At 46.3% G+C, this 27,732-nt stretch overlaps 1 protein-coding gene across 1 annotated transcript in view; it reads left to right on the top strand.

The window, feature by feature from the left end:
• The window catches only part of Cdh13 (cadherin 13), a 971,677-nt gene that overhangs the window by 749,292 nt on the left and 194,653 nt on the right, over positions 1–27,732 (top strand). The window contains exon 7 of the mRNA XM_059263937.1: positions 931–1,109. Coding sequence (XP_059119920.1) covers positions 931–1,109 — 179 coding nt within the window. The remainder of the gene's footprint in view (positions 1–930; positions 1,110–27,732) is intronic.

Below are 27,732 nucleotides of genomic sequence, written 5' to 3'. Positions count from 1 at the left end.
CTCATGGACTTCCTTGTACAAACGGCTTGACATGTGTGTTCTCGAGGATAGATGGCAAGAAGGCAAATGCCTTATTTTCACTTCTTGCACCCAGTTGTCCTTGTACGTCAGTAACCTGGTTTCTCTCCGTGTTGGCTGTGTGTGAGCAAGACCCTCACAAAAGATGTCGAACTACCAACCCCAGGTGTTATCAAGCAGTCTGTGCTTCTTCATAGAAGTAGATCCTGTGTCCACGTGTCCTGCTTGTCCTAGCAAGACTGCACCCGGTCACCCTCATCTCTGCATCTAAAGTGACTGAGAGAGGGTGACCACTACCTAATAGGTGCTCGGGCAAAGTTACCTTGTGTTCTCTTTATGTGGAGTAGCTTTCTCTTGAAAGTCCTTATCCTTCACCTTGCTCACACCTCCTCACTCCATGGGTATCTACATCAGGAACCTTCTCTAAGCCTGGGCTAGATGAAGCTGCTCTTTGCCCTCTCCATGCCCTATTAATGATGTCCGCCTCTTTATGTCTCCGCCTCTCTGAGCTCCAGGATGCTGTGATGTCTGACCCCCTTTGTGCTTCTATTTCCCCAGCACCTGTCCCAGGCACAGACAGGCATCCCATAAGAGGTTTAAAATGAAAGCTGTTGTCACAGAGCCACAGCCAAAATGGAATGAAAGCCTGTAAAAATAAATCGCACATCAGCAGAAGGAAAAATTAAGCTGTCACTCCACCGAACAGCAGCGCTTTCTTTTCTGTATTTCGGGTCCTTTAATGTGATGGAGCTGGGAGGAAACGCTAAAGCAGAGCTTGGCAAACGATTTGTCTTCTTAATTCAGAGGGTGATTGGCAGGTTATTCCCTTGCGTTGTGCGTGGGGGAGAGGTCCTGACCATCCTGCCCCTTTGATAACCATCTCCCACCCTTTGGTCCTACCCCTCCCCTTAGGGACCACGGTGATGCGGATGACAGCATTTGATGCAGATGACCCGGCCACTGACAATGCCCTCCTGCGGTACAACATCCGTCAGCAGACGCCTGACAAACCATCTCCCAACATGTTCTACATCGATCCTGAGAAAGGAGACATTGTCACCGTGGTATCACCTGCGCTGCTGGACCGGGAGGTGAGCTGAAAGGATTTTGTTTTCTCCTTTGTGAGAATAGAACACGGCTCCCACTGAAGGAAATGCGTGGGAGTCAAGGGCACTCGAGACTGCAAAGGCAGAAACGAGATGTTTGCACACGGCTGGGTGGCCAAATCTCTGAAGATAAATGGGCTGGGATGTGACCCAGCCAAACACTCTGCAGGGCTGGGTGGCCCTGGTTATTTCTAGTCACCTGGTGACCCATCCTCTTCAAACTTCTTTCAGAAACATTCCTATTTTAAGGTCTTGTGAAAATGAGAAATTTGGAAAGCCTTGGCCTAATTTCCACATACACACCCCACTCGTCCATGAGATGTAATGGTCAGATAAAGCCAGTGTCAGCTGACCCATTTAAACTGAGCCTGTGTACAGCCCTTGTTTATATTTTGGCTTTAATGTACCCCCATGTGGCCCTGTCCTCTCCTGAGTTCCAGGTCCACCTGGTAGCTCATATGAAGTCACACACATCACACAGAAGTTGACGGTGAGTTCCTATCTGTCTCTCACCCTTTCTCTGCCTGAGAACTGATCCTATAATGCAGCCTCTTGTTCCAGACACCATGATCCAGGCTTGACCCTGGATGCCATCTGCACTGTGTGACCGCCAGCCTTCCTTAATGGGCTCAGCTTTGTGCATTTTCCCTTCAGTGTTTCCAATGGAGCGATCCAGGGCTTAGGATGTTTTCTCATCTCCATTGTCTCTGCTTTTCCACATTTCTCATGCAAGTCTGGGTTAGATCAGCTCACACACACCCAACTCTGAGACTCTACACACACCCCAAGTCTGGTTTATTCTCAGGTCTCTAAGTTCACACACCCGCCATCCCATGCCAAGGCACATGTTGCCCCAGACTGTCTCATTAAAGTGTCCCTCTTCTACTGGCCTAAAGTCGTATCACTCAATAAGAAGTCACTGGTGGAGTATGGTTACTCAAACTTTATATTAATTGAACAGGGACTGTAAAAAGCAGTTTCTGGGTCACACTCACCTCTTTCTGGGGTTTAGTAGTCACACGTGGCTAGTAGAAGCTGAGGCAGTAGGCAGTGCCGACCTAGAATACAATGCCATTTCCAGAAAGTTCTGTTGACCTAGATCATGAATTTGAAATCAAAGACTGTGGTCTGTGAATGTTTGCGTCTTCACTGCCAAGTGCAGTGTGAGCGCTCTGACCGTTCTAATTACATGTTCGTTGACAGAGGAAGAAGGGGAGTTGAGTTGAAACGGCCCCAAAATTTACCCCTGAGGGCTAGGAAGCGGAAGGTAGGCGTGGGAAATTGCTGGAAGGGAGAGAAACTTGTGTTAAATTGTGGAGGGCACTTAGAAAATCTAATCGTTTCTGGTTTAAAAACAAATCAGAAAGCAGACGTTTTTGAATTCCTTTCTTCTACTTAATTTCCCGTTTTCTTCCCAACACTCCTCACTTCTATAACTACTGTGTTGCATTTATATGTGTACATATACAAGGGTTGAGTAGTTAGGTGTGGAGGCACACGTGTGCACAAGTGTGAAGAGGTCAGAAGTCAACATCAGATGTTGGTGTCTCCCTCTACTGTTTATTAGTTTTAGAGATGGGGTCTCTCTCCGAACTGAGCTTACAGTTTCAGCCAGCTAGACTGGCCAGTCAGCCCCTGAAATCTGCCTGTCCCTGCTTTCCCAGAGCTGGAATTACAGACAATATACCATACCATGTCTGGCTTTTACATGTGTTGGGGATTCGAACTCAGGTCCTAAGCTTGCCCAGCAAGCACTTTACCTGCTGAACCATCTCTCCAGACCAGATATTTCCTTTTTCTTTGAGGATGATTGATAGCTTCCCAGTATGGTTCTTATTGTTCACCCACCATGTATGCACACACACACACATACACTCATACACACACACGCACATATCACATATCTGCACCAGCCTTCCTGTAGCCCTAAGCACTCAAAGGTCCTTGCATTTCTTTGCAAGGAGGCAAACCAAATACTGTGATTTTGCCACCTCAGCAGCTCTTTGTTTTGAAACAAAGCATCCTGTGAGTCCACTTATAAACCGAAGGACCATATACAACACTCTTAAAGTTTATGTGGGGGACACATGGAGGATCCCGACACTTCTCTGGCTCTTGTTGAGTGGCAATAAGTATATCATTATAGGAGCTGAATTAAGCATTCCAATCCACAATACATAAACAGCCCCAAAAAGGAGAAATTCAATTTAACTGAAATTGGAAAATCAATGACAATTAATGACGAGTGTCACTTCTGCGGGGGTTTCCAGAGTTCAGTGCTGAGCCAGGCATCATGAGCACAATCTGTGGGAAAGAAATGTCCATGCTTTGGGCATGGGAGCTGAGCAGGATCGCTGCACTCAGCTGCTGAGTCTGCCAAGCTCCAGCTCTGGCTCTTTAAAGGGCCAGGAACTGCCCATCATGTTCAGATTCCCTGACTTGCAGTATCTCAATCTTACTAGGCCCAGTTACTCTCCTAAGATTCACATGGATGTGTCAGGTCCCTTCAGCCAGAATGTAGACTTCCATGTCAGTTTTATTTCTGGAGAATTACTAAGAAACCTTGCCATTCTGGATATGTTTAGCCAGCTGGGTGTCCAACACGGAGCTTACAACATTCTCTTTTAAGAAAATGTTTTGGGGCCTAAAAGGGTAGCTCGGTGGATAAAGCATTTACCTTGAAAGCATTAGGACCAGGATTTGATCACCAGAACCCATGTTAAAAAGCAGTATGTGGTAGTATACATTCATAACACCAGCTCTGAGGACACAGAGACAGGAGGATTTCCAGGACTTGCTGACCAGTCTATCCTAATTGGTGAGCTCCAGACCACTGACAGACCTTGTCTCAAAGGAGATAGATGAGGTTTTCAAAGTTTTCCTGCAGCCTATGCGAACACACACCCACAAGGATGTACATATTCACATGCTCACACTCATTTTTTAAAGTAAAGAAGGGCCTGGAGAGATATTCAGCAGTTAAAATCCTTGGCTGCTCTTGTAGAAGACCTGGGTTCAATTCCTGGAACCAACATTGTAGCTCACAACCACCTGTAACATCAATTCCAGGGGATCTAATGTCCTTTTCTGACCTCCTCAGACACCAGACACACGTGATACCACAGACATACATGCATGCGAAATATCCATGAACACATAAAATAATTTTTTAAATATTTTAAAAATAGGAAAAGAACAATTTTCATGCGAGACTTATGAATTTTGGTGTGATTTGAGGAGTTTGACGTGTGTGTGTGTGTGTGTGTGTGTGTGTGTGTGTGTGTGTTGACAATAACAAGTGCAAACAAGTCAGGACTCCTTTGAGAGCAGTGGCTCTCCTCTGGCTCCTAGTTACTCAGTCCCAACCCAAGGCTGAGCTAGCTTCTCTCCAGCTTGTCTGGAGTGAGAGGACTCTAAACCCCTGATTGCTGTGAGCTCAGCTGATAGCAATGTCATGCTGATTTTCCATGTGGTGTGTTTCCTTCCGTGAGTCCATCTCCCAAGGAGGACCCAGCAGGAGGCGTTTGCTCTGGGGAGAGACAGATGATCTGGCATCTGGGAGGAGGCAGCATATGCTGAGCAAGGGCTTTCAACCTGCCTATTTGTCTTCCCTGCTTCCATGGCTGGCTTTGTCACTGAGCACGTCCACGCAGCGAGGAGATGGCCTTTAATCCACTGCCTGTGACTTGTCATCCTTCCTTCTCTCCTTCCTCCTCGCTCCCTGGGATGCCTTGATAATGTCCAAATATCTCTGAGGTTCATGCTCTGAGATTCAGGAGAAAGAGGATTCTGTCTGCTCTTCCCTGACATATCCCCAGCTCTTAGTACAAAAGGGGTACCCCAGGAGCTGCTCACTGGGTTAAAAAGAAGGCATGACAGGGAGGGCACAGCTGATTTGTGAGATCAGTGATTACCATTTGTGAGGCTATTGATTAGCACTCCATATTGGAAGCTCAGTGTGAAAGACCACAGGTTGTACTTGAGAATGCGTTTTCCGGTTGCAACCTTGATCGTATACTTTCTCTGATAGTCTACCAAAGTGACACTTTCTAAAACAAGGATCCTTAGATCTCTGGCCCATCTACACATTTGTATTGCCAAACACAGTATCAGATGTGTAATAGAGTCAGGATTTGTTGGCTGGGTGGATAGGTAGCTGGGTGGCTGGCTGACTGGGTGGATATATAGGTGAATAAGTGGATGGATTGGTTGCTGGGTGGGTGGGTGGGCAGATGGATGGACGGATAGATTGATGGATGGATGGATGGATGGATGGATGGATGGATGGATGGATGGATGGATGGATGGGTACATGGACATATAGGTGATGGATGAATGGACGGATGAGTGGGTACATGGATGTATAGATAATAAATGGATGGATGGATGGATGATGGGTGAGGGGATAGATAGATTAAATGTCCTGTATTCTGTAAGTTTGAATTATCTCAGAACATACTACTGGGTCCTCATTTTATTTTAGTTACTAGCTTAGTCCTACCTCTGTGTTCTTGTCCAACAGTCTAATTAATGCATTTGATGTCTAACTTGTACCAAGAGCTGCATCAGGCTCTGAGACAGTCTACTGATCCACATGGTAAATGGCAGACCTGTGGGAATCTGTGCCTCCAGCTCAAATATTCAAGGAAATGTTTGTAGAAAATAAGGACCATATATCCTACTCAATGAAATTGGGTTCGTCTAGGGCACTGTTTTCTTCTTTTCTATGGCCATACTCAGCCGCTGCGTTCTAACAGCTCCATCTGTGTTTTTAAACTATGTCTGGCTGCACTACAAAATAAAATCAGATAAAGGTCTCTCACGGTTGATAAATGGTCTATTTAGCAGATCATCTTGGCTGCTAGACTGGAATTCATCAGCTGGAATCTGCCAGCTTTTCTGAACACGACCACAATTTGCAACTACTCAGAGCACCTAATGGTCAGGGAAATTTTTTTTCAAATAGAAACAGTTTCCAAAAAGAGGCCCTTAAAAAGAGAACCTCACCTGCTCTGCAGAAGAGCTCTTGGTCTTCTCAAGGGGTTTGAGCACTTTCCCATCTTTGTTTGAATTTGCCTTCCCTATTATGCATCATCTTGCAGATAATGTAGGCAGGTGATGGCTCGCCTGTAAAATATGCACATACTGAAAAAGAGTGGAGAGCCAGGAATGTCTTGATTTTCTATCTGCAGCTGGTAAGGGATTCCCCAAAACTTCATCATTGCCCAAAGTTTTAGGCCAAATGTGGAAATTAGGAGAATTCTCTTTTCCCCTCTCATGGTGTAGGGTTGGGTTTTAGTTTTATTGGCATTTATCTGTTGTGAGGTTATTGGGTAGTTCTAGAATGTATCAGAAATGAGAATGTCAGGGAAATGTCTTTTTAAGATTTGCTTTCATCTCTCTGTGTGTGTGTGTGTGTGTGTGTGTGTGTGTGTTGCATGTATACGCTACCCACATGGTAGCAAGGGCTGTGCACTTGCCCACAGAGGCCAGAAGAGGGCCTCAGGCACCCCAGAGCTCGAGTTAGAGGCAGTTATGAGTCATCTGACATGAGTGCTGGGAACCAAACTGTGGTCCTCTGGAAGTGCAGCAAGCACTCTTAACTGCTGAGCCATCTCTCCAGACCACCAGTGGATTATCTTATGCATGGGGGTGGGGGGTGGAGTAGCCAATGAATTTGAATGCAAATCCTGAAGTCCAAAGAGAATCATGTGCTTGGTCAAAATGACCCACGTTATCATGTTGTCTTGTAGCTGCATGAAGGAAATTGTGAAAATGATAATATCAGATCAAGCTGCCTGAAAAAATAAGAGATAGCATCTCCTCTATTCCATGAATAAAAATTAGAAGCACTAGTCATATTCTTAGGAAAATAAATGTTCTGAGGCCGTTCTAATCTATGCTAATACTTTTCTCGTTACCATCATGTTTAAAAGATTGGTGATAATTGCATACAATTCAATCACGCTGCCAGGAGCACTGTCTTTGTTTGCTTTGGTGGGCGGGACCAGAATTAGATAGTCACAGCCTCACCATCTCTATAAGCTATTTGCTCATAAATATTTTTGTTTGGATAATTTTCTCCATTTTTTTTATCACATGCTGCTGAGCAAATAGAGGAAGAAAAAGCAGATGTAAATAAATTGTTTTATTATTTTTAAAATAACACATTATCCTTGCAAATGCAGCACAGATGGTGAATTGCACTGTGGGATTACACTCGGGCGGCATGTCAGCAAAGACAATGGAACAGGACGCTTCCGAGGCAGGACGCTAAGCCCCTGGGTCAGATGTGGAGTTATAGCAATATCGGACTCTCACAGATGGCATTTGTGGTAGAACCAAGAGGTCCTTAGGCTGTGCCTTCCTCTTTCTTTTCACCATCAGCAGATTCCGGAGACCTGGGTGCACCCAATGCCCCCCATCATCCTCACTGCTTCTCCATAACTGTGGCTTGGCTGAGTTAAAGCTGCAGGTCTGTCTAGCTGCCCAGTATGACCTCAGCTCACCTGCAATCTGATCAGAGAGGCAGGAGCCACAGGCACAGGCGCTGTCTTCACACTCTGGACTTGTCAACATAAAAAAAAAAAACAGCTCTCATGCCAAAGGGAATAAGAGAGAGTTTATTCCACAGTCAAATAAGAGTGGCCATGACCCAGGAATACAGATTCAAGTTACCCCAAATACCATGTTCCAACATGGTGACAGTTGCATGAAGTTTTTATAGCAAATAACATTATAAGTCAAGGTACTTTTCAAATACACTTCGGGAAGCACCAGGTAGGTGGGCTACAGCAAAGTAGGGATGTCTCAGGGAATATTCTTGGGTTTCTTATTTGTGGATTTACCAGATAGTCACGGAGTATTAGGTCACTCACAATGCTGAGCAATAAATGACTATTAAAGGAGATATTGATGGCCCAAGATAACTTTGCTCCTAGTCTGTGGCATCTCAGCTCTCCCCAGCCACAGGGGTTCTTCTAGTCAGTCGGCCTCATGGGATGGTTAGGACACATTTGGTTCTTTGTTTCCTGGGATGGTCAGTTCATTCAGCTTCCCTGGGCCCATTTCTTCACCTGCCACACTGAAGACATCCACCATCCGTTTCTCAGAGGCTAATCAGGAAGACCAAGAGAGAGAAGCATTGTCATGATGCATGACTTATCCCAAAGCACTCTGTAAATCTGAGTTGAGGTCAGTCACTTCTGTGATTGACAATGAGGCTGGAGATGCAGGAAACCGACAGACTTCCCATGAGCCCCAGGAATCAACCTAGACCTGGTCCGTGCAACGGGGAAGGTGGCAGGCTGTCTGTGTCCCATGAAAACCAAGGTCACCACGCTCCCAAAGCTCAGAGATCGATGTTGGCGGGGATTAGCAAGCACCTTCAGATCTCTGCTTGACGTGCAGGTTGTGGGGGTCCGTGTGGAGCTGCCTGGAAGGGAAGCAGACGTGTGACAGCAAACACAGAGAGTGGTGTTTCTGGTGCTGAGCCTATGGGCAGAGTAGAGGGCTGAGTGGAGAAGCAGCAGTTGGAGCCTGGCAGTGGGAAGAACAGCTGGGAAAAGCCCGGGGACAGTGAGGGGGTGAAGGTGTGGCACAGAAGCACCACACAAGTCAGGAAGCTGGCACGGGAGCTCAGGGGGCTTCTGGTGCCTTTCTGAGGATATGAGTCTATCCAGCTATAAATGGGGAGCCACCAGCCATCACTTAGGGGTCAGACCCAGCCCTGTTCATCACGGTGTTTGCAGAGCTAGACTTGAAGGGATGGCCCCTTACTCTGATGGGGGGAGATGATGAAGGCCAGTGCAGGGGCATCATGGAGGAGGGCAGGAGGCGCTCGGTGATACCAAATGGATGCTCAGAGCTCCCCCACTAATCAAGGAGGGTGATGGGGACTCAGCCTCGAATCTAAATTCTGCAGCCGGTTTTCGGCTAATAAACAGCCTATTTGAGAGCCCCGTTCCTGCGTGTCTCTGAGTACTAGGTTGTCAGTAGTCACGTGGCGTGTGTTGAAGGAAGACCCAAGTTTGCCACTGAGAGAGCCTTATCTTTGGCGCTTTGACAAATGTTTTGATTCTCGGAATTTTCTCTTCACTCCATTCTGTTTTCTTCCTGGGCCTTGTACAGCAGAAAGAACTTCAGATGTGTGGTGCTGGGGAGTCTGGAGGGCTCTTCTGTCATCTTAAACCGCTTCATCTCATTTTGTGTGGAGTTGCCTAAAAAAAAAAAGGAAGACATTTTCTTTCCTAGAAAAATCTCTCAGAGGTTGTTTTTTTCCCCCTTTCTCACATCAGTCAAGAACTGATTAGTGTATTGTTGCAGGTTTTCTTCATGAACAGATTTTCTATTTATTTAACTTAACTAGCACTCTTGTGAAGCCCCACTCATGAGTGGTCCAGGTTGGAGGGTGCCCTCTAATGTAGGACATGGCTTTGGTTGAGTTCTGGTACACAGTGTTAGAGAGAAATGGGACAAAGCTGTGCTCCTGTTGTAGAGAGGAATCCCATCATCTTGAGACAAGCTGCCTATGGATCTCCAGAGTGCAGCTACTTGAGACTTAATATTACAGCATGTGGTTTTAGCCTAGACAAGGATTGCTGTCAAGGCTGTGGCCGGTCTCCACTATAAAGCAGTTTGGAGAAAGGTGACAGAAGCCACCACCTCAGATTAGCACAAACGAGCAGTACGCAGCTCCCAGACACAAATCTCCACATGCCCAGGATTGGTGCCCCATCCTGCATAGTTTTAGAGAGCACCTCAAGGCTGATGCTCTTCCTTGGGTGCATGTGACGCACTCACCTTGTTAATTAGAACCCTTCAGGACACCTGGTGCTGTGGTGTCATGTTCAACACCCAGTGGGGCTGCTTTTAGAAGTTTTAGACATTCTATCAGGTCAGAGATGAACAAACTCTTTCGTTAATGCCCAGATAATAAATCGTCCTGGGCTTAAGGACTCATGAGTAATCTTCAGAGATGGTTCAGTGGTTAGGAGCATGCACTGCTCTTATAGAGGTCCCAGGTTCAATTCCCAGCACCCACAGTGGATAGTTCACAACCACATACAACTCTAGCTCCCGAGAATTCTGGTGCCTCCGTCCTCCACGGACACCTGCACTCAAGTTCATTTACCCAGGCATAGACACATACACGTAATTAAAAGTAACAAAAAATAAACCTTTTTAAAATTTCAAAAATATGAAACAGGATTGATGAGCAAAAATGAGGTGATTACACAGTACTTTCATGATTAATGGAACCATTTTAGAATGTAAAGAAGTGCATTTTTCAGCTTGTAAGCAATCAAAAACTAGACAGCATGTTGGCTTTGACCCACAGGCCATAATTGGCAGACACTGACCTTAATGATCATTGGTCAAGATGGCTGAAACGTGGTGGCTTTATATATTGATTCTCACTTATCTCTCATGTCTGTAGCTGAGGACCACCCCATGTACTGAATCACAGTTATTTATTACCCCCTGAAGAGCAGTTATCTGGACAGAAGTGAGTCCATGGATGGCAGGTCTGCCTTCATTCTTTTGACAGAAAAGTCCATTTCCCTCATTATTAAGAAACAGATTAACCTCAGGTAATTAAATCTTGACTCAACATCAGATTGCAATAATTAAAACACTGAGTTCAACCTAAGAATAATAAAATGGAAAGTGATGTCCAAATGTGGACCTGTGGGCAACATTGAGAATGCTGGATAGGTACTTAGATGGTTAATATAACCATTTAAAATGTTCTTAATACTTTTAACTAATTAACTCTCAAAAATGTCAAAAGTTCCCAGCACTTAGGAGGCAGAGCCAAGCTGATCTCTGTGAGTTTGAGGCCAGCCTGGTCTACAGAGTGAGATCCAGGACAGGCACCAAAACTACACAAAGAAACCCTGTCTCAAAAAAAACAAAAAAAGAAAAGTCAAAATTGGGGGTGAGACCATCTGGGAAGGACTGTGTCTGTCAGAGCCCCACAGTGGAGATGGAAGATTCCAGATGATGGCCAGTTCTCTGAGCAGAACTGGTGGAATTGTTGGCAGCATCGTGGGCTGGAAGCAGGAAAAGTGGGGGATATGTGAGTGTTCCCACATCCTTATCAACAGGGATCCCTGCGGGGAAACTAAAGTTTTCCAGAATCACCTGAAGACAGAAAGGGATGGCCTGCATCAGGCCTGGGACATTTCATTCAGACCTCATGAGCCCTGAACTTGACCTTGTGGCTGTGATAAGAACTAATCTGAAATGAGACTGTTGGGTTTCTGCTGTGTGTCACCATACGTCAGGCACAAAAAATATGTGTTTCCTGTTCAATTGATTCCTGAAAACAATCTCTCGAGGTGGACAAAGAAGCCCCATTTGTGTAGAGGGAGAGTCAAGGTCACTGAGAGTTGGACCCATAATACAGAGGGACCAGCCTTCTGCAGGTCAGAGAGACTGGGAACGAGATGCAGAGCCAGCGAGAAAAGACACAGACTTCCTTTCCGAGGAATAAAGACATGGCTGAGTCACAGGCAAGGCACTTCAGGTATCAGAAGAGGGTACCTGTGAGGTCACATTAAGTCATCACATCTGCAGAGGAAGCACCAAGCACTCTAGTTTCTCCAAGTGACACAGAACTGGCAGTGGATTGACATGGCTGGGTGTGACGGTCACAAACACACCCATGACTGCTTGCCTCTCCTGCACAGATCCCAGCAGGTGGGGAGCAGGCCAAGTTGGGTGTGTCTGCATCTTCAAGATAGCCACAAAGACCTTTGCAAAGAACAGATGGAAAAATGACTATGAGATGAGATGCAGTGAGTGGCATCCCTATGGATGTCTAAACCAGAAGTAGAATTCAATTCCGTTCACTGTTTTCTCTCCAGTGTCTTCTGAATTGTTTTCTGTAGAAGACTCATTGCTGTCTAAACTCCAGGTTCCTTTCCCCTGGAGCTCTGGCATTCCAGGACAGGCATAAGTTCTCTGTTCTTGCCTTGTCTTGTGTTTGACCGTCTCTATGCATGAGAGAGTACATGCCACCGTGATACCAGACAACCACCCCCCAAGTCTCCAGACAGATAGTAAGATAAGGTGCACAGGACTCAAAGGAGTTCCAAGGAGCTAAAAATAACATGTCTGTTAAAATTTGGAGTTTGGTAAAATAATACCCAGAGGCAACCTTGCCTTGCCTGAGTCGCAGGCTGGACACAGGAGTGCTGAACTTGACCCCCAAACTTTTGCTGTATTAACTTTCCCAGGCTGCCAAGGAGAAACCTGGGCCATGTTCCTGGAGAATCTTAACAAGTAAATATAAAGGCAACCTTGAACTTGACAAGACTCATTGCAGGAACTTCAGTGTCCTTTGCTTTGAGATTTTTCATGTGGAATAAGAGTGACTCAGTTTTCCCAGTTCTTCCATTAGACAGCCCATACAGTAGCAAGGTTCTGACTGTGAACTTGGTGCTGCTGCTAGTACTTAGCACTTAGTGCTGATGTTGCCAGTGGTATGACCCAGGCATGTTCCAAACAGAGGTAAAATTCCCTAAGATGATTGATCTTGTCAATTGACTGGTTCAGGAATCACCTAGGAGATTGGTAAGGCACAACTCTAGTGTAGCTAGAGTTTTCCTGCCTGGCCCACAGTCAGGACAAATCTCTGACACCCGCCAGTCCCACAGCCACTCAGACCCAACCAAATAAACACAGAGACTTATATTGGTTACAAACTGTATGGCCGTGGCAGGATTCTTGCTAACTGTTCTTACAGCTTAAGTTAATCCATTTCTATTAATCTATACCTTGCCACATGGCTCGTGGCTTACCGGCATCTTCACATGCAGCTTGTCATGGTGGTGGCTGGCAGTGTCTCTCTGACTCAGCCTTCCACTTCCCAGAATTCTCTTCTCTGCTTGTCCCGCCTATCCTTCCTGCTTGGCTACTGGCCAATCAGTGTTTTATTTACTAACCAATCAGAGCAACACATTTGACATACAGAACATCCCACAGCACTCTAGGGTTACCAGAGAAGATTAGATTGTGAGTTTTCTGATCTGAGGAATGGCTAATCCCTTGATGGATTCATAATATGATGGCAATTCTGAGAAGTTGTAAAAGAAGAGATGTGGCCTGGCTGGAGGAAGTAGGGTGCTGGAGACATGTCCTTGTTACTGCTCTGCTTCCTGTCCACCCTGTGGTGAGCTTTCCTGCCATCCCCTCTCCCACCACAATAGACTGACAGCTCTGAGACCATGAGCTATATTTAATCTTCTTCTTAAGTCCTTGCTGTCAACCACAGTGACAAAAAGCTAACTACACAGCCCTTGGCCAGATTTCTAGAGGGTATGTGCACAGAAGGCCCAGCCTATTCCAGAACGTTAGGTGGTTCCCATACAACCATTAAACCTACCCCCAAGGAATGGAATAAGCATAAGCCACCTCTCAGAGTGGCCTTCCTACAGCTCTTCTGAAGGACACAGAGGGGCCCACTGGATCCTGCCTCACAGTGTCTGCACAGGCAGGGTGGGTCTTTGCCTCCTGTGGGGTTAGCACGATGTAGGGATTCAAGCTGTGTTGAGGATGGTCCTATCCTCAGCTAAACATCTGGCATAAAGTAAAGCCTTCATTCACCCTCATAACTGTAGGGTCGGGTTGATGAATCCTATCCTTTGTCATATTTCTAAATTAGAATGCCCCCAAAATGCCAGGTGACTGGAGACCAAACCGTAAGCTTTAGCACCCATGGGTTTGATTGACAAGTGCTGAGTCTGTTGCAAGATGAACTTGCTAATGCTTTACAATGATTTAGATTTAGATTTATAATGATTTAGAGTGATTCTGCCCTGCCCGGCCTCAGGCTGGTAAATGATGGCCCATGTCCACCCACACAGTGTCCACCCCAGGGACCTTTTACCAGGGAAGGGGTAGGGGAAAAGGAAAAGGGGGAGAAAAGGAGGAGTAGAGGAAACTAGAGAAACAGACTCAGAGGGAGCGCACATGCTGGGATCTATGTCCCCAGTCAAACCCTCTGCCCCTTCCCAAAGCGGAGGGGACAGCACAGAAGCCATCTGGCCCTAGTACAACATACTTTTACATGGTAAAAAGAGACCTGTCTTCAGAAAGGATGTTTTTATGCCAGGAGTATGGTTTGGTAGGCTCTTCTCTCTGCAGAAGAGCCTAGATGTAAGACTACTGGAGCCTGTCCACTCAGCAACCTGAGCCCATGTCACTGGCGATCCTGAGCAGGTCTGTTCTTCTCTACCAGTGACCTGCTGCACATGGCATATCTGGAGAGATTTCCCAGGTCTAGAACACCTCAAGTTTCCCATTGAGTAAGAGGAGAGTTTCATTGCTGTCAGAAAGACCCTGCCTGCCCAGTGTCCTTCCTGACAGACAGTAGGGAGCAGTTAAGTTCCCACTAATGACTTCCTTGGTACTTGTGGAAGATGAGCTGGGTGCTTGCCACCTAGACTTAGCACCCTGGGCTCTAGCAAGATGAGACCTACAGAGACAGCAGCTTCGTCCTGCCCACCAGATGCCCAGACAGAGCAGTTCCAGCCCTGCTAGCAGCAGGTGTTCGAGCAGACGATGAAAGGACCTGGTCTCTGCCAGATGACGGGAGCAGTGGCTTCCGAGGATGTGTGTTTAAAATAGCATTTGTTGATGCGGTGCTTTAAACAAAATAGGAAATGTATTCATACAAGAGAGCAATTAGTGTCCTGTCAATAAATTGCTGGGTGACATGTGGATAGAATTAAAAAAGAAAAAAAAGGAGAAAAGAAAAGAAAAACCTGCCTGAAATGAGACATCCAGATTCCTCACTTTGGCTTCTCCATTCTCTGTGAAGTCTCTGTGAGGGGGAAGGGGCAGAAGGGCAGCGTTGGGAGCAGATGCAGGATTTTAGCCACCCAGGGGTGGCACCACAGCTGTCATTGTCTCTCATGGTCCTATCAAAGGCTGATGTTACAGAGGCATGGCCAGTCTTTGCCTATACACAGCCCTAAAGTCTGGGGGCCTGGAAGATGGCTCAGCAGGTGAAGACAATCACTCCGAAGCCTGAGGACTGACTTGAGTTAAAGGCCTGAAATCCACATGGTAAAAGGAGATAGCCCACCGAACCTCCACACGGGCAACTTGTCCTCCAATGCGCAGGCCTGTATACCCGCTCAATAAACACATAAAAATGCAATAAATGTTAAGTTGGTGCTTGAACTTGAGCATGGGCACCTGGGATGCTCAGACAGATCTTCCCCAGATCCCGGATGCTTTCTGAAACAAGCTCTCCTCTCCTTCCGATTGCGTATGCACTCTAGTAAGCGTTAGCCCACAGCAGAGGATGCTCCAGACCGTCTTCACCATAGTGTCCTCCAGGCAGCATGTGCCCCCGACTTCAGAGGCAGTGAGAAGCTCTCCCCTGTGTGCAGCCCTCACCTCGCACCCTCTCAGCTGCCCAGTGTTCACAGAAACCAGGCAGTATGTGAGCCACAGATGAAGCATCCAGTAAGTTCTGCTAGAAGACAGCAGGCCCTGAGAGGCCATTTGGCTTTGTGCTAAACGCCCTTCCCAGTGCAAAGGCTTCTGGGAAGCTAAAGTTTCAGATGAGATGTCCGCGAAGGCTGCCTCTGTACCAGGCATTGCAAATGCGTCCCTGATGGTGGTTCTTATGCATGCTTTGTTATGGGGTCATTATTCCCATCTTACACAGAGAGAGCTGAATGCTAGGAAGGACATTGACCAGCCCAAGTTCCCATTATCGGGGATCGGGGCGGGGGAAATGGAATCCCCATCCAGGTCAGTGTGACCATAAAGAAGCTGTCACAGCAAACAGGATCTGGTATTGTTTCAGAGTAAGGCTGGGAGGACTAGGAGCTGAAAGCTGACATTTTGGAGTGTTCTGGATGAGGAGACCATCTGGTCAGAGTAGGGAAGCCAAATTCTCCGGGGCCCTCTAAAAGGTGACCTGCCCATGTGACACTTTGGGGAGACCAGTTTAGGGGGAAGGACTGACTACTGAGTCCCACATCTGCTCATTTCTGTCATTCTCTGCCACACTTCGTCCCCCAGAAGGGATGACTTCTGAAGCTGGTAGCGTACAGCAGCCACTGGGCTGTGTGAACCTCAAGCCTGAGTTGTTTGTCTCCATTCTTGCTATGGGTGAAGCCAACTGCTGTGTTATAAGGTAGCGTTAAAGAGCATCCCATATGGTAGGGAACTGAGGCCACCGACCCATAGCCAGCGTCTTCCCCAGCAATGCAAGCTGACTTGGATACAGATCACCTGGCCCAAGGTAAAACTGAAGATAACTCTAGCCTCGTGGATATCTAATCTGCTCATTCACAAAAAAAAAAAAAAAAATGAGAACCAGAAATACACACCTCAACAGGTTCTAAATCACTGATCTCTAAGCCCCAGACACCATTTGCAATTGTAACTGTATATTCTTGCTTTAAAGCGCCAAGCTTGGGCTGCCCTGTTACGCAGCCATAGGAAACAATCACACATACACTGCTCTATACTAAAAGCCTGTTTGTGCCTCTGTGGCCCTTCCAGAACTGGCTGGAATCCACCTCACCTCTGAGCAGCCTTCCCAGCCTCCCTCTTCGGGATCCCACCTTACCTTTTATTGTTCTGCTAAGTAATTGCCACCAGGCACCCAGTGTTTCCCTCCCAGTCTCCATCTTCCTTCACTGAGAACGCCTGTGATGTATTCATCTTTAATGCACTTTCAGAACGAGGAGGATGTGTCAGAAGGTTAAGCAGGATGCATCTAAAGCCGGGAGTGTTTCAAGGCAGATCTGACTGGAAAACTAAGATCTTAAAAAGGATTTAGAGGCAGCTTTGACCACAGCACATTCTTAATCTCGCTCTCAAGGTTGAAGACTGAGAACTGCAGGCTTCTTTGGAACAGAATCTGAGAGTCAAGGAACAATTCCAAAAACAATCAGAAGGCTTAAGTGTCACCTTCTCAAGTCTAATGTCTAATGGCACCCATCTGTGATTATAACACCCCGGATGGCCTGATTTTGTCTAAGGATATGTGCTCAGATGCCCTTGTTTAAAACTTGGTCACCACAAGCCTTGGCATCTAATTGTGCATGAGTATGGTATGTGTTTGTGTGTGTGTGTGTGTGTGTATGTGTGTGTGTGTGTGTCTGTGTGTGTGTATGTGTGTGTGTGTGTGTGTGTGTGATGTATGTGGTTCCACATTCACATGTGTGCACATTTGTGTGGAGGCCTGAGGTCGATATAAGGCAGGGGTCCTCAACCTGTGGGTCACAACCCCTTTGGGGTCGCATTTCAGATATCCTGAATAATATCATATATTTACATTACTGTTCATCACAGTAGCAAAATTACAGTTATGAAGTAGCAACAAAATAATTTCATGGTTGGGGGTCACCACAACATGAGGAACTGTATTAAAGGGTTACAGCATTAGCAAGGTTGAGAGCCACTTACGTAAGGCGTCTCCATATATTTTTTGACATGGTCTCTCATTGAATCTGGAGCTCATCCATGCACTTAGACAGGCTGGCCTGTGGACTCCACAGATCGGCCTGTCTCCTTGCCTCACCCCTTATATACCCAGCACGGAGGTTAGGTGCAGGCTGCCTTACTGGATTTTTATGTGCATGCCAGGAACCCATTCTCATGCCCCCATTCTTCTACAGCTGGCGCTTTGCTCACTGAGCTGTCGTCTCCTTAGCCCTTATCATTTAATTCAGAAACAGTACTTTCCTTGTAAAAGTGGAAAATAGGGATTCTCTGCATAAATAGGGAACCTTCCAAATCTGGTCAGCATGCTCCTTTGGGTGCGTCTGGTGCCATAACCCACTGTGATATGGTGGAGAGAAGTGAAGAGAGGGGGTAGGAAATTAGAGATGGGCATACACGCACACGTGCACATGCACACATGGGTACAGAGAGAGACATACATACTTACACACTCACACACAGAGATACAGAGAGATACATACATATGTACAGAGAGAGAGAGATGGAGAGAGATACACATATACACACAGGTACAGAAAGAGACATACATACACACACAGAGAGAGATACAGACGGAAACATACATATACATACACTCACACACAGGTACAGAAAGAGACATACATATGCACATGCACATGCATACACACACACACACACACACACGGGTACAGAGAGAGACATACACACACTCTCACATAGAGATACATACACAGAGAAATATACATACAGAGAGAGAGATACAGAGAGAGACGTATGTACACACGGAGAAAGATACACACACTCTCACACAGAGAGATATACATATACATACAAAGATACACACACAGAGACATACACATACAGACACAGAGACATACATACACAGATATATATACACAGAGAGACGTGCATACACACAACACATACACACACAGAGACATACATACACACAACACAGATACACACACAGAGACATACATACACACAGAGATACACACACACAGAGAGAAGTACACACACACACACACACACACACACACACACACACTGAGCATGCTTATGCAATATTTTACAGCGTGAGCCAGCTCTTGAGATGGATGGTGGGATAGACCCCCAATCCTGTAGAGGTTTCTAGTCCCACACAGATAAGGCTTCCTAGATTCTGCAGCCGCTGCCCTGGGTCCTCTTCTGACCACAAGACAGTCTCAGTGTGCACAGCCCAGTCTTTGAAAGGCAAAGTTTATAGATTAATTTGCATTCTTCTCCCACGTGGAGGCCAACTGTGGGGTGCTTTGGGCTCTGACTCCTGGAGGACTGAGGGACACAGGAGGCACCTCCCAAATAAACCACTTGCCCAATCTTTGCCTTGGGAGAATAAAATGAAGGAAAAGGAAGCTAACTGCATTTGCTCCCCTCCCCCATCCTCTAAGGTATCTGATGACCCCAGACCCGAGGTACCACACAGGTGACATAAACACCCGACTGATGTGCATGCTTTACCAAGCTGTTAATGGGTGTGTGAAGTTGAGTCCTGAAGCAGAAGAGTGTAGATGTCATGGTGACACTGTGCACACACCTGGATGTTTGTTTATCTCCATGGGTGGAGTCTCTGCCCTCTGCCTTGCCTTCTCCTGCCTCTCTTTCAAACCCAAGATTCCAGACTTCTTGCAATCCACCTGCTCCTGCCTCACACCTCATTTCTCCCTCAGAAGGGCCATCTGTTCCCAACCTGGAGTCAGACGTGACAGTGGACATCCAGTTCACGGTGTGGCAGGAAGGCTGATGTGGAAATAGCTGTGTACAGCCAAGACACGGATGGAACCAGGGATGCATAGCCATAAAGTAACTGACTCAGAGGGCTGGGAAGTGGCCAGGCCTGGGATGACTTGACCTGAAGATTTAAAGCAATGATCCTCAAAGTCCGTCGGGAAGGGCCGAGCAGCACCCACTTTGGGCTTAGTGGCCGTAGGCTCTCTGTGTCAACTCTCCAATGTTACCATGGTGGACAAAAGTTGAATGTGCATGACGGTGTTTCCATGAGACTTCACTTAAGAAAGTGGGTGGTGGGCCAGCTTTGGCTCTTTGGTTAAAGTTTGCAGACCATGGCTTAGAGGGTGGGAAGAAGGTTTAAGGAAACAAACACACAAAATCCAGGATCGACACATCAGAATGCGGCCAACATGGGGCTGGAGAGACCATTCAGTCGTAAAGTGTGAACTGCACAAGCATGGGGACCTGAGTTCGAGGCCCAGGACTCAGAAATCCAGGCACAGAAGTGCCTGCCTATGAGTCAAGCACCGGGAGGCAGAGACGGGATAATCTGAGAGACACTGCCTCAAAAAATGATAAGATGGAGAATCATAGGGAAAGACCTAGGCATCCACCCCTGCCTCCTACATATGCAGTCGGGCTCACATATATCATACAAGCAAATAAAATCATAGCCGACTTGGTGTGTTGAGAAATTTTTTGTCTGGAATTATGGTGGTACATGCCTGTAATCTCAGCACTCTGGAAATAGAAGCAGGTGGAGTGTGAGTTAGAGGTCAGCCTGGGCTACAAAGTAAGAGCGTGTGTCAAAGAAAAAAGTCTTTGGTGATGCCAATAAATAATAATGATAATAATAGGAGGAGAAGAGGAGGAGGAGGAGGAGGAGGAGGAGGAGGAGGAGGAGGAGGAGGAGGAGGAGGAGGAGAAGAAGAAGAAGAAGAAGAAGAAGAAGAAGAAGAAGAAGAAGAAGAAGAAGAAGAAGAAGAAGAAGAAGAAGAAATAGCTTTGAAGATTTACTGTGAGCCAGGCATTGAGCTAAACATTTTCCATGGATTACCACCACTCAGTTCCTGCCCTGAGTTTTCGGGAGCCTGTTTTATTTTTGCTACCCACAAGGAGACAAAGCTGAGACAGAGAGAGAGAGAGAGAGAGAGAGAGAGAGAGAGAGAGAGAGAGAGAGAGAGAGAGAGAGAGAGAGAGAGAGAGAGAAGGATCCTGGGTAGAGGTGAGAACCTGGCTAGCAGAGTGTCTCCCCAGGTCTCTCATGAACTTCACCACAACGAACTTCCTTGGGGTGGGTGTGCTGACTTTGCTTCACAGGTGGGATTTGATTTCTTGGCTCAAGCCAGGAGCTGTGGTTAGATGGCTGAGGTGTGTCTGATGGGCTTCTCCTGGGGCTGCTCTGTAAGAAACAAAAGAAAAGGACTGCGATATTTAAATTCTTCAGGGATATTGGTTTAGAAAGATAAAGTAGAGAGCTGTTTTTATTCATATTAGAGGGGATAGTTGGCTGTGTGCAATTGTTTGCTCTCTGAGATGGATAGAGAACACGGCACCAATCTTACAATGTGAAAAATGAATTTAGATGACATTTGGAAGAAACTGATAAACACACTGTTCCGCAATTGGACTTAACCTGCCTATGAAAATCCTTCTGTGGCCCATAAATGATACAGTATGGTTTAAAATTATAGAGATAAGTGAGCCAAATCTAATGGAATATTAAAAATACACAACACGACAGGGGAAAAAAATTCTTCTACAAAAGTTTCCATTTCTCAAAATGCTATCAGGAAATTGGAGGCATCTGGACAACTAACAGAACCCTAGAAATAAGGAAATGTTAACAGAGAAGTGGAGTAATGGGTGTGAATTCCTGTCTGAAATTTATCCACAGACAGAAGAGACCAAACAGGTAGGACCAGAAATTGATGGTCTCAGTCTCTCACTTATGTGTGGGGTTTAATCCACCTGCTTCTAGAAAGAACCAGAATACTTACCCCAAATTACCTGCTTTCTTCCATGCACCCATGCAGATGACCAGCTTGAAAAAGTGTATGTATGAGTGTGTATGTGAGTGCACATGCATATGTGCATGTATATTTGTGTATGTATATTTCTTTCTGTGTGTGCACACTTGTGCATTTGTGTGTACGGATTTGTATGTGTGAAAATTTGTGTGTGTGTGTGTGTGTGTATACTCATATTGGAATGAGAAACTTAAGACAAATATGAAGAGCGGAAATAACAGCAGTTACATATATTAAAGATTTTGCAAAGAGTCAATATAATATGTCAGTGTTGCTAGAGATTGACATTTCAAGATTCTCCCTTGAGAATTTTGGGACCTTGGAAAACTAGAACGTTTTTATCCTGTCAAGTAAGATGTTTGCATTTGCATTGTGCTATCCCATCATTACCATCTCATGAGACAAAGGACTGTTCTCTCTCTCTCTCTCTCTCTCTCTCTCTCTCTCTCTCTCTCTCTCTCTCTCTCTCTCTCACACACACACACACACACACACACACACACACACACACACACACAGAGTTTCATAGCAGCAGACAGGACAGAACGTCTGAGTGAACAACATGGAGCAAGTGTATCTCCATAAATAGGTTCATTGTGTTTGTCTCATTAGGGAGCAGCAAAAATCTCAATAAGAGAGATTCAAGGTCTGCTCAAGTAGGAGACAGAGGTAAAGGACCACAGTTGACAGCGGAGACCTAATGAAGAAGCCAGGGAAATGAAAAGTGAATGGGGAGCAGGAGAAGTAATAATGGTTAGCTTTAGAATGCTTCATAAGAAAAAAACCCAAGGGCTGGAGAGATGGTTCTGTGGTTTAGAGCACTGGTTACTCTTACAGGGCACCTGAGTTCAGTTCTCATCACTCACATGGCAGCTCACAACCACCCATGACTCCAATTCCATGGGCTCTGATGCCCTCTTCTGACCTCCACAGGCACCAGGCACACACGTGGTATACAGGCATACATTCAATCAAAGCACCCATACACATAAAATAAGTAAATCTAAAAGATAGCCAAGCACTCGGGCTCCCACATCCATCGCTGACTAGCATCATGGTCCAGACAAGCTGTGTACAGCCTTTTAGACTCTCTGAGATGGCTCATAAACCAATGACTATGTGAATACATTTCCTGGTGTTCTAGTGTGTGGTATCCTTTGGTAAGCATTAACTATGAACACTGGAAACTGCTTATAAAACACAGAGGCTAGAGACAGAGCTCAGCAATTCAGAGCATTTGCTGCTCTCGAAAAGACTGGAGTTTGGTTCCTGGCACCCACAAAGTGGCTTACAGCTGCTATCCATCACTGCAGCTCCGGGGGGTATGACACCCTCTTCTGGCTTCCACAGGTACCTGCATGCATATACCCACACACAGACCCGTGCACATAAAATAAAATAAGTAGATAAATAAGACAGTGCTTGGGGAAAGATTGGGTGTCAGAGGAACATTCCTAGGGGCTTGGATCTGGACCAGGGGTTTCCCAATGTGAACCAGAGGCAGCTGCATTGCCCTGGAGCCTGTTATAAAGCAAGTTCTCAGGTGTCACTCAATCTGAGTCAGGACCTTAGGGACCAAGTCCTCCAGCCGGCTTTCAGAGCATCCCTAGGTGATGTCCATCCATATGGTAAAATGTGAGAAACTTCTACACAAAGGAATTTAAGTTTGTGGTCCTACTCAGCACCCAGCTTCCTTCTTGGAATCATGTAGATCAGACAAAATAAAATCATGGGTGTGAAAATCTATATAAGTCAGTTTTGCCCTTTGTTTGGGAAATTTCTCCCCACCTCCAGTCTCTCTCTGTGTGTCTCTCTTTGTGTCTCTCTGTCTCTGTCTCTCTCCATGTCCCCCTCTTTCCCTGCCTCTCTCTCCCTCCCTCCCTCTTTCTCCCTCTCCTTCTCTCCCTCTCCCTCTCCCTCCCTAATTCAAGACCCTCCATCATGTCATGCAGGAATACCACCGCACATGTTCCTTTGTTTAAGCTAGCCCTCTGGATGAACCTCTCTCTAGATTTTAGAGGAAAACCACTTTCCTTTTAAGACCCCCTCATGCTGCCTCCAGTAGGATACACCGTCCCCACTAATGCTTTCCTACCTCAAGGCTTGGCCAGGTCATGATGCCTGTACCTGCCCCTCCGTGGTCACAAGGTTCTCTCTTCTAGTAAAAATCACTCCAAAGGGTCATTGGTCTCAAGTTTCCTTCTCCAAGAACCCACTGGACTAGCCCCTTTTTGTCATATACAGTGAATTTATCATCATTCGGTAAATCCTGGCATTGTAGAAAGACACAAACATGCCTGTTTCTGACAGCGTGTGGACAACACCCCTGTCAGTTCACCATCCACATCCTACATACTCTCACAGCTCCCAAAATCACTTGCAGTAGGGCTTGGAGGCAGGTGAGAGTAACAGCTGTAATCCAGGTGAAGGCCCATAAGCCTCCTCCCCCTCCTTCCATCAGGGAGTGTCAATAGCTCCATTGACCACCATTACCATACACCATTTATTAGTCAGCTCATTTTGTTACCGTGGATACCACTGGGCTAAGACTATTTCGACTCCAAGATGGTGATAAGATGATCATGTTATACCCCAGGACAAAGCCACACTAAATTATATCTCAGGGGCTAGATGTCCTCACAGATAGAGTGTCAGAATATGAGGACCAGAACCTTCAATGGCAAGAAAGAAACACACTCTCCTCACAAAGCCACAGCCTGACTTCATAAAGGAATAAAACACCCAGGAAAGCCTCATTGGTGTTGTTTAATAATGAAGCTGTAAAGTGTTTGTGATGCTGGCCCATGTACTCATGAGCAGGAAAAGGAAAAGCTCCCCAGCATAGGTTTATAATGAAACAGGCGAACTAGGGAAGGGAAGAGAATGAAAAGCCCTGTTTGGGTAAAATGGCATCTTGTTACCCATGTTCTGTAGAGCAGATAAGTTGCTTTAATTTTTGCATCAACCCAGAAAGTTAATTCAAAACTCACACTTGGTTGGGCGCATCCCTGATCAAGAGCACGAGGTGGGTTCTTGACTTAGCTGTGAAGGTTATCATGATAGAAGTCCACACTATTTGAAATCTTTCTTCCAAGTGACACGGAGCAGAAAGCGGGAATGGCTGGGCTCTGAGCCTGCAGAGCTCGGGTCCACTCTGAGGTTCCCTCTGTGGAGTAGAGTGCTCTCCCCCTGAGTCCCTGAGCCCAGCTGGTATTTCATTTTGGATATACTGCACTAGTTCCAAGTCTGGAAGAAAATGACAATGGGGCTACGGAAGAGCTCCATCAGTAAAGAGCCTGTGTACAAGCCTGAAGATCTGAGTTCTGATCCCTGGGACCCATGAAAGTGAGGTCTGGCGGCATGTGCCTGAAATCTCAGCACAGGGGAGTGGAGGAAGGGAAAAGGAGAGATCCCTGAAGTGTGCAAGCCATTCGGTGTACCTCCTCAGTGAATACCCAGTCTCAGCAGATAAGATGATGAGCAACTGAACAAGCCATTCTACACAACCTGTGGCTTCCATATCCACGCACACAAACACGCACACATGTGTACACACACGTGCACACACACACACGTGCTTGTGGAGTGCTCAGCCCTAAGGACATCTATGCCAACCCCTCCTGCCACACCAAAGACCATTGTGAAAGAGGGTGAGGTGGTTTGAAAGAAAATGGCCCCCAAAGGGAATGACACTATTAGGAGGTGTGGCCTTGTTGGAGGAAGTGTGTCACTGTGGAGGCGGGCTTTGAGTCTCCCATATACTCAAGATACTGCCCAGTGTGGTAGTCCACTTCCTGTTGCCTGTATATCAAGATGTAGCCAGCACCATGTCTACCTGAATGTCGCCATGCTCCCTGCCATGATGACATTGGACTAAATCTCTAAAACTGTAAGTTGCCACCTCAATGAAATGTTTTCCTTTATAAGAGTTTCCGTGGTCATGGTGTCTCTTCACAGCAATAGAAACCCTAACTGAGACAGAGGTGAAAGAAAGAACATGCGAGCCAGGGGTTGGGGAGGAGGAGTGCTGCAAAATAGTGTCTTCTGGACATGGCAGGGCCATTGCATTCAGGAATTCATGGCAGCTATGGCTGCTCATGCCAGACCAAACCAACCAGCATTTCCGCATGGAAAAGGGAGGGGCTTATGAGACTACTCCCAGCTGAGGAGTGAAGACTAGTGGAAGAGTTGTCATCGGGGGTATGGGCCCTTGTTCGTCGCCCATGTCCATGCCCCTGCCCCAGTGAATGGTCCTACACCCGTGCACATCGAGGCAGCGCTAACTGGACTCCGCGGGGAAGACGGAAGAGGAGGAGATAAAGTTGGGAGGGGGATGTTGTGGAATCTGGAAGGAGTCGCAGTGGGAAGTGTGGGTTGGATATGATTAAACTACTTTGTACAGTACATGAAATTCTCAAAGAACAAACATAATCTATTCTTTAAAATGGTGCCAGTATTACAGCAAGCTAGTGCATATGGAATAATCGAGAAGCCAAGGATATGATAATCGTTTGTGTTTTGAAAGAAAACTAAGCCTGCAGAGAGGAGTTGTGGGAAACCCCTCACAGTGTGAACGGTGGACCATCTCAGAGGAGAGGCAGCTCCTTACACTAGTCTGTGCTCCTGTGGGCACACTCCTTTACCTGTGCCAAGGAGAGTGACTCTTGGGGGTTTGGACGTAGAATGTCCCTCCTAGGCTCATGTATTTGTACATCTGATTATCAGCTCATGGTACTGTTTTGGGAAGCTGTGGGGCCTTTAAAGGGGAGGGTCTTAGCAGGAAGAAGCGGTTCACAAGGAGGGCCTTGCAGTTTCTATTCCAGCCCTTACCCTGCTTCTCCCTCTCTTTGCTTCCTGGTCCCCCCGCCCGAAACATGAGCAAGCTCCCATAGCCATAGCTACAGGCCTTCCTGCTGCCTTCCTTTCCCCAAGCCAGGATGATGTGCATCACCCTAAACTGTGAGCCAGAACGGGTCTTTCTTCCTTCCACGGCTTCAGCCAGGTATTTCATCACAGCAACAAGAAAAACGACTACTGCAGAAGCTGTCTGAATTATTCTCTCTCTCATTTATGAAAGCATCAATCAGAAGAAAGTTGTTAAGCATCTACTCCCTTCTGGGCATGGCATTTGAAAATGAGGGTACAATGGTAAATAAGCCAGCTGCAGCTGTCACTGTGGAATCATACCTTCTCAGAGAAGACAGAAAGAAAGATTGCATGAGTCATTCCTATTACCTTGGGCAAGTCTGGATGGAGATTAAGCATACAGAAGATGGATGCTAGTTGGGAAAAATCAGAAGAGCCTTCATGGAGGAGGAGGTATTTACTTTGAGTCTTGAAGATGGTTTGTCTTGAGAGGAGGTGAAGGGTGTTAGCAAGACCAAGAACACTGTGGGCAGTGAGTGTAAGTAGATAGCTGAAGTGGAGGTAGAGGGGACAGAGAGAATGTAAGAGTCCAAGGATGGGGTGGAGAGCTGTGAAATGCTGTCCTCTGGACATGCGGTGGCTATTGCACACAGCTCGCAGTAGCTGTGATTTTCTGCACAATATCGAGGCAGTTAAAAGTCCAGCAGGGAGGAGGAGGGGCTCCCAAGTCCCCACCCCTCAATGAGGAGCTATTGCCAACTGATTCTGGGGGAGGAAGAGTCACATTCTTTGTAGGGGTGGCCACTGGTAGGTTTCCCATACCTCAGTGAATGAGTCCACGCACATGTGCATGTGAGCAGCACTTACTGGACTCTGGTTGAAAAAAAATTCTAAAGTGGACATAAAATTGGGAGGGACTGAAGGAGAGGTGCAGGGAGGGAACTGAGGATGGACATGATGAAGACATATGCATGAAGTTTTCAAAAAATGTTTTTTTAAATATAAAAGGAAAATTCTATTTTTTAATTTCTTTTCTATTTTTATTTAACATTTTTATTTAATTTGTATGAGCATCTATGCCATATGCATGCCAAATGTCCATGGAGGTCAGAAGAGGACATCAGATCCCCTAGAACTGGAGTTATGGACAGTTGTGAGCTGGGAATTTAACTCAGGTCCTCTGCAAGAACAGATGTTCTTAACTGCTGAGTGAGCTCTCCTGTCCCAAAATATTTTTTAAAAGAAGCTACTGGCATATGTAAAGAGCTCCTAAATCTTGACATATTCACTAGTATATGTTACTCCCCTCAGGACTGTGATCTGTGGTAAGAGCTTTCCCCCCGCGTAGCCATCTTGAGCACACAGTGTTGAGGATCCTGAGAGAGTCCAGGTGCAGGAGAGTTTGCTAGGTTTGAGAGTCCTTACAGAATAGATGAAGAGTATGCATGAGCTAAAACCAAAACAGAGCAAAACAAAAAAAAAAA

Source organism: Peromyscus eremicus, chromosome 5, assembly GCF_949786415.1.
Source record: "Peromyscus eremicus chromosome 5, PerEre_H2_v1, whole genome shotgun sequence".
NCBI classification, from domain to species: Eukaryota; Metazoa; Chordata; class Mammalia; order Rodentia; family Cricetidae; genus Peromyscus; species Peromyscus eremicus.
Note: the sequence above shows the minus strand (reverse complement) of the source record. Positions and strands in the feature narration are given on the sequence as shown.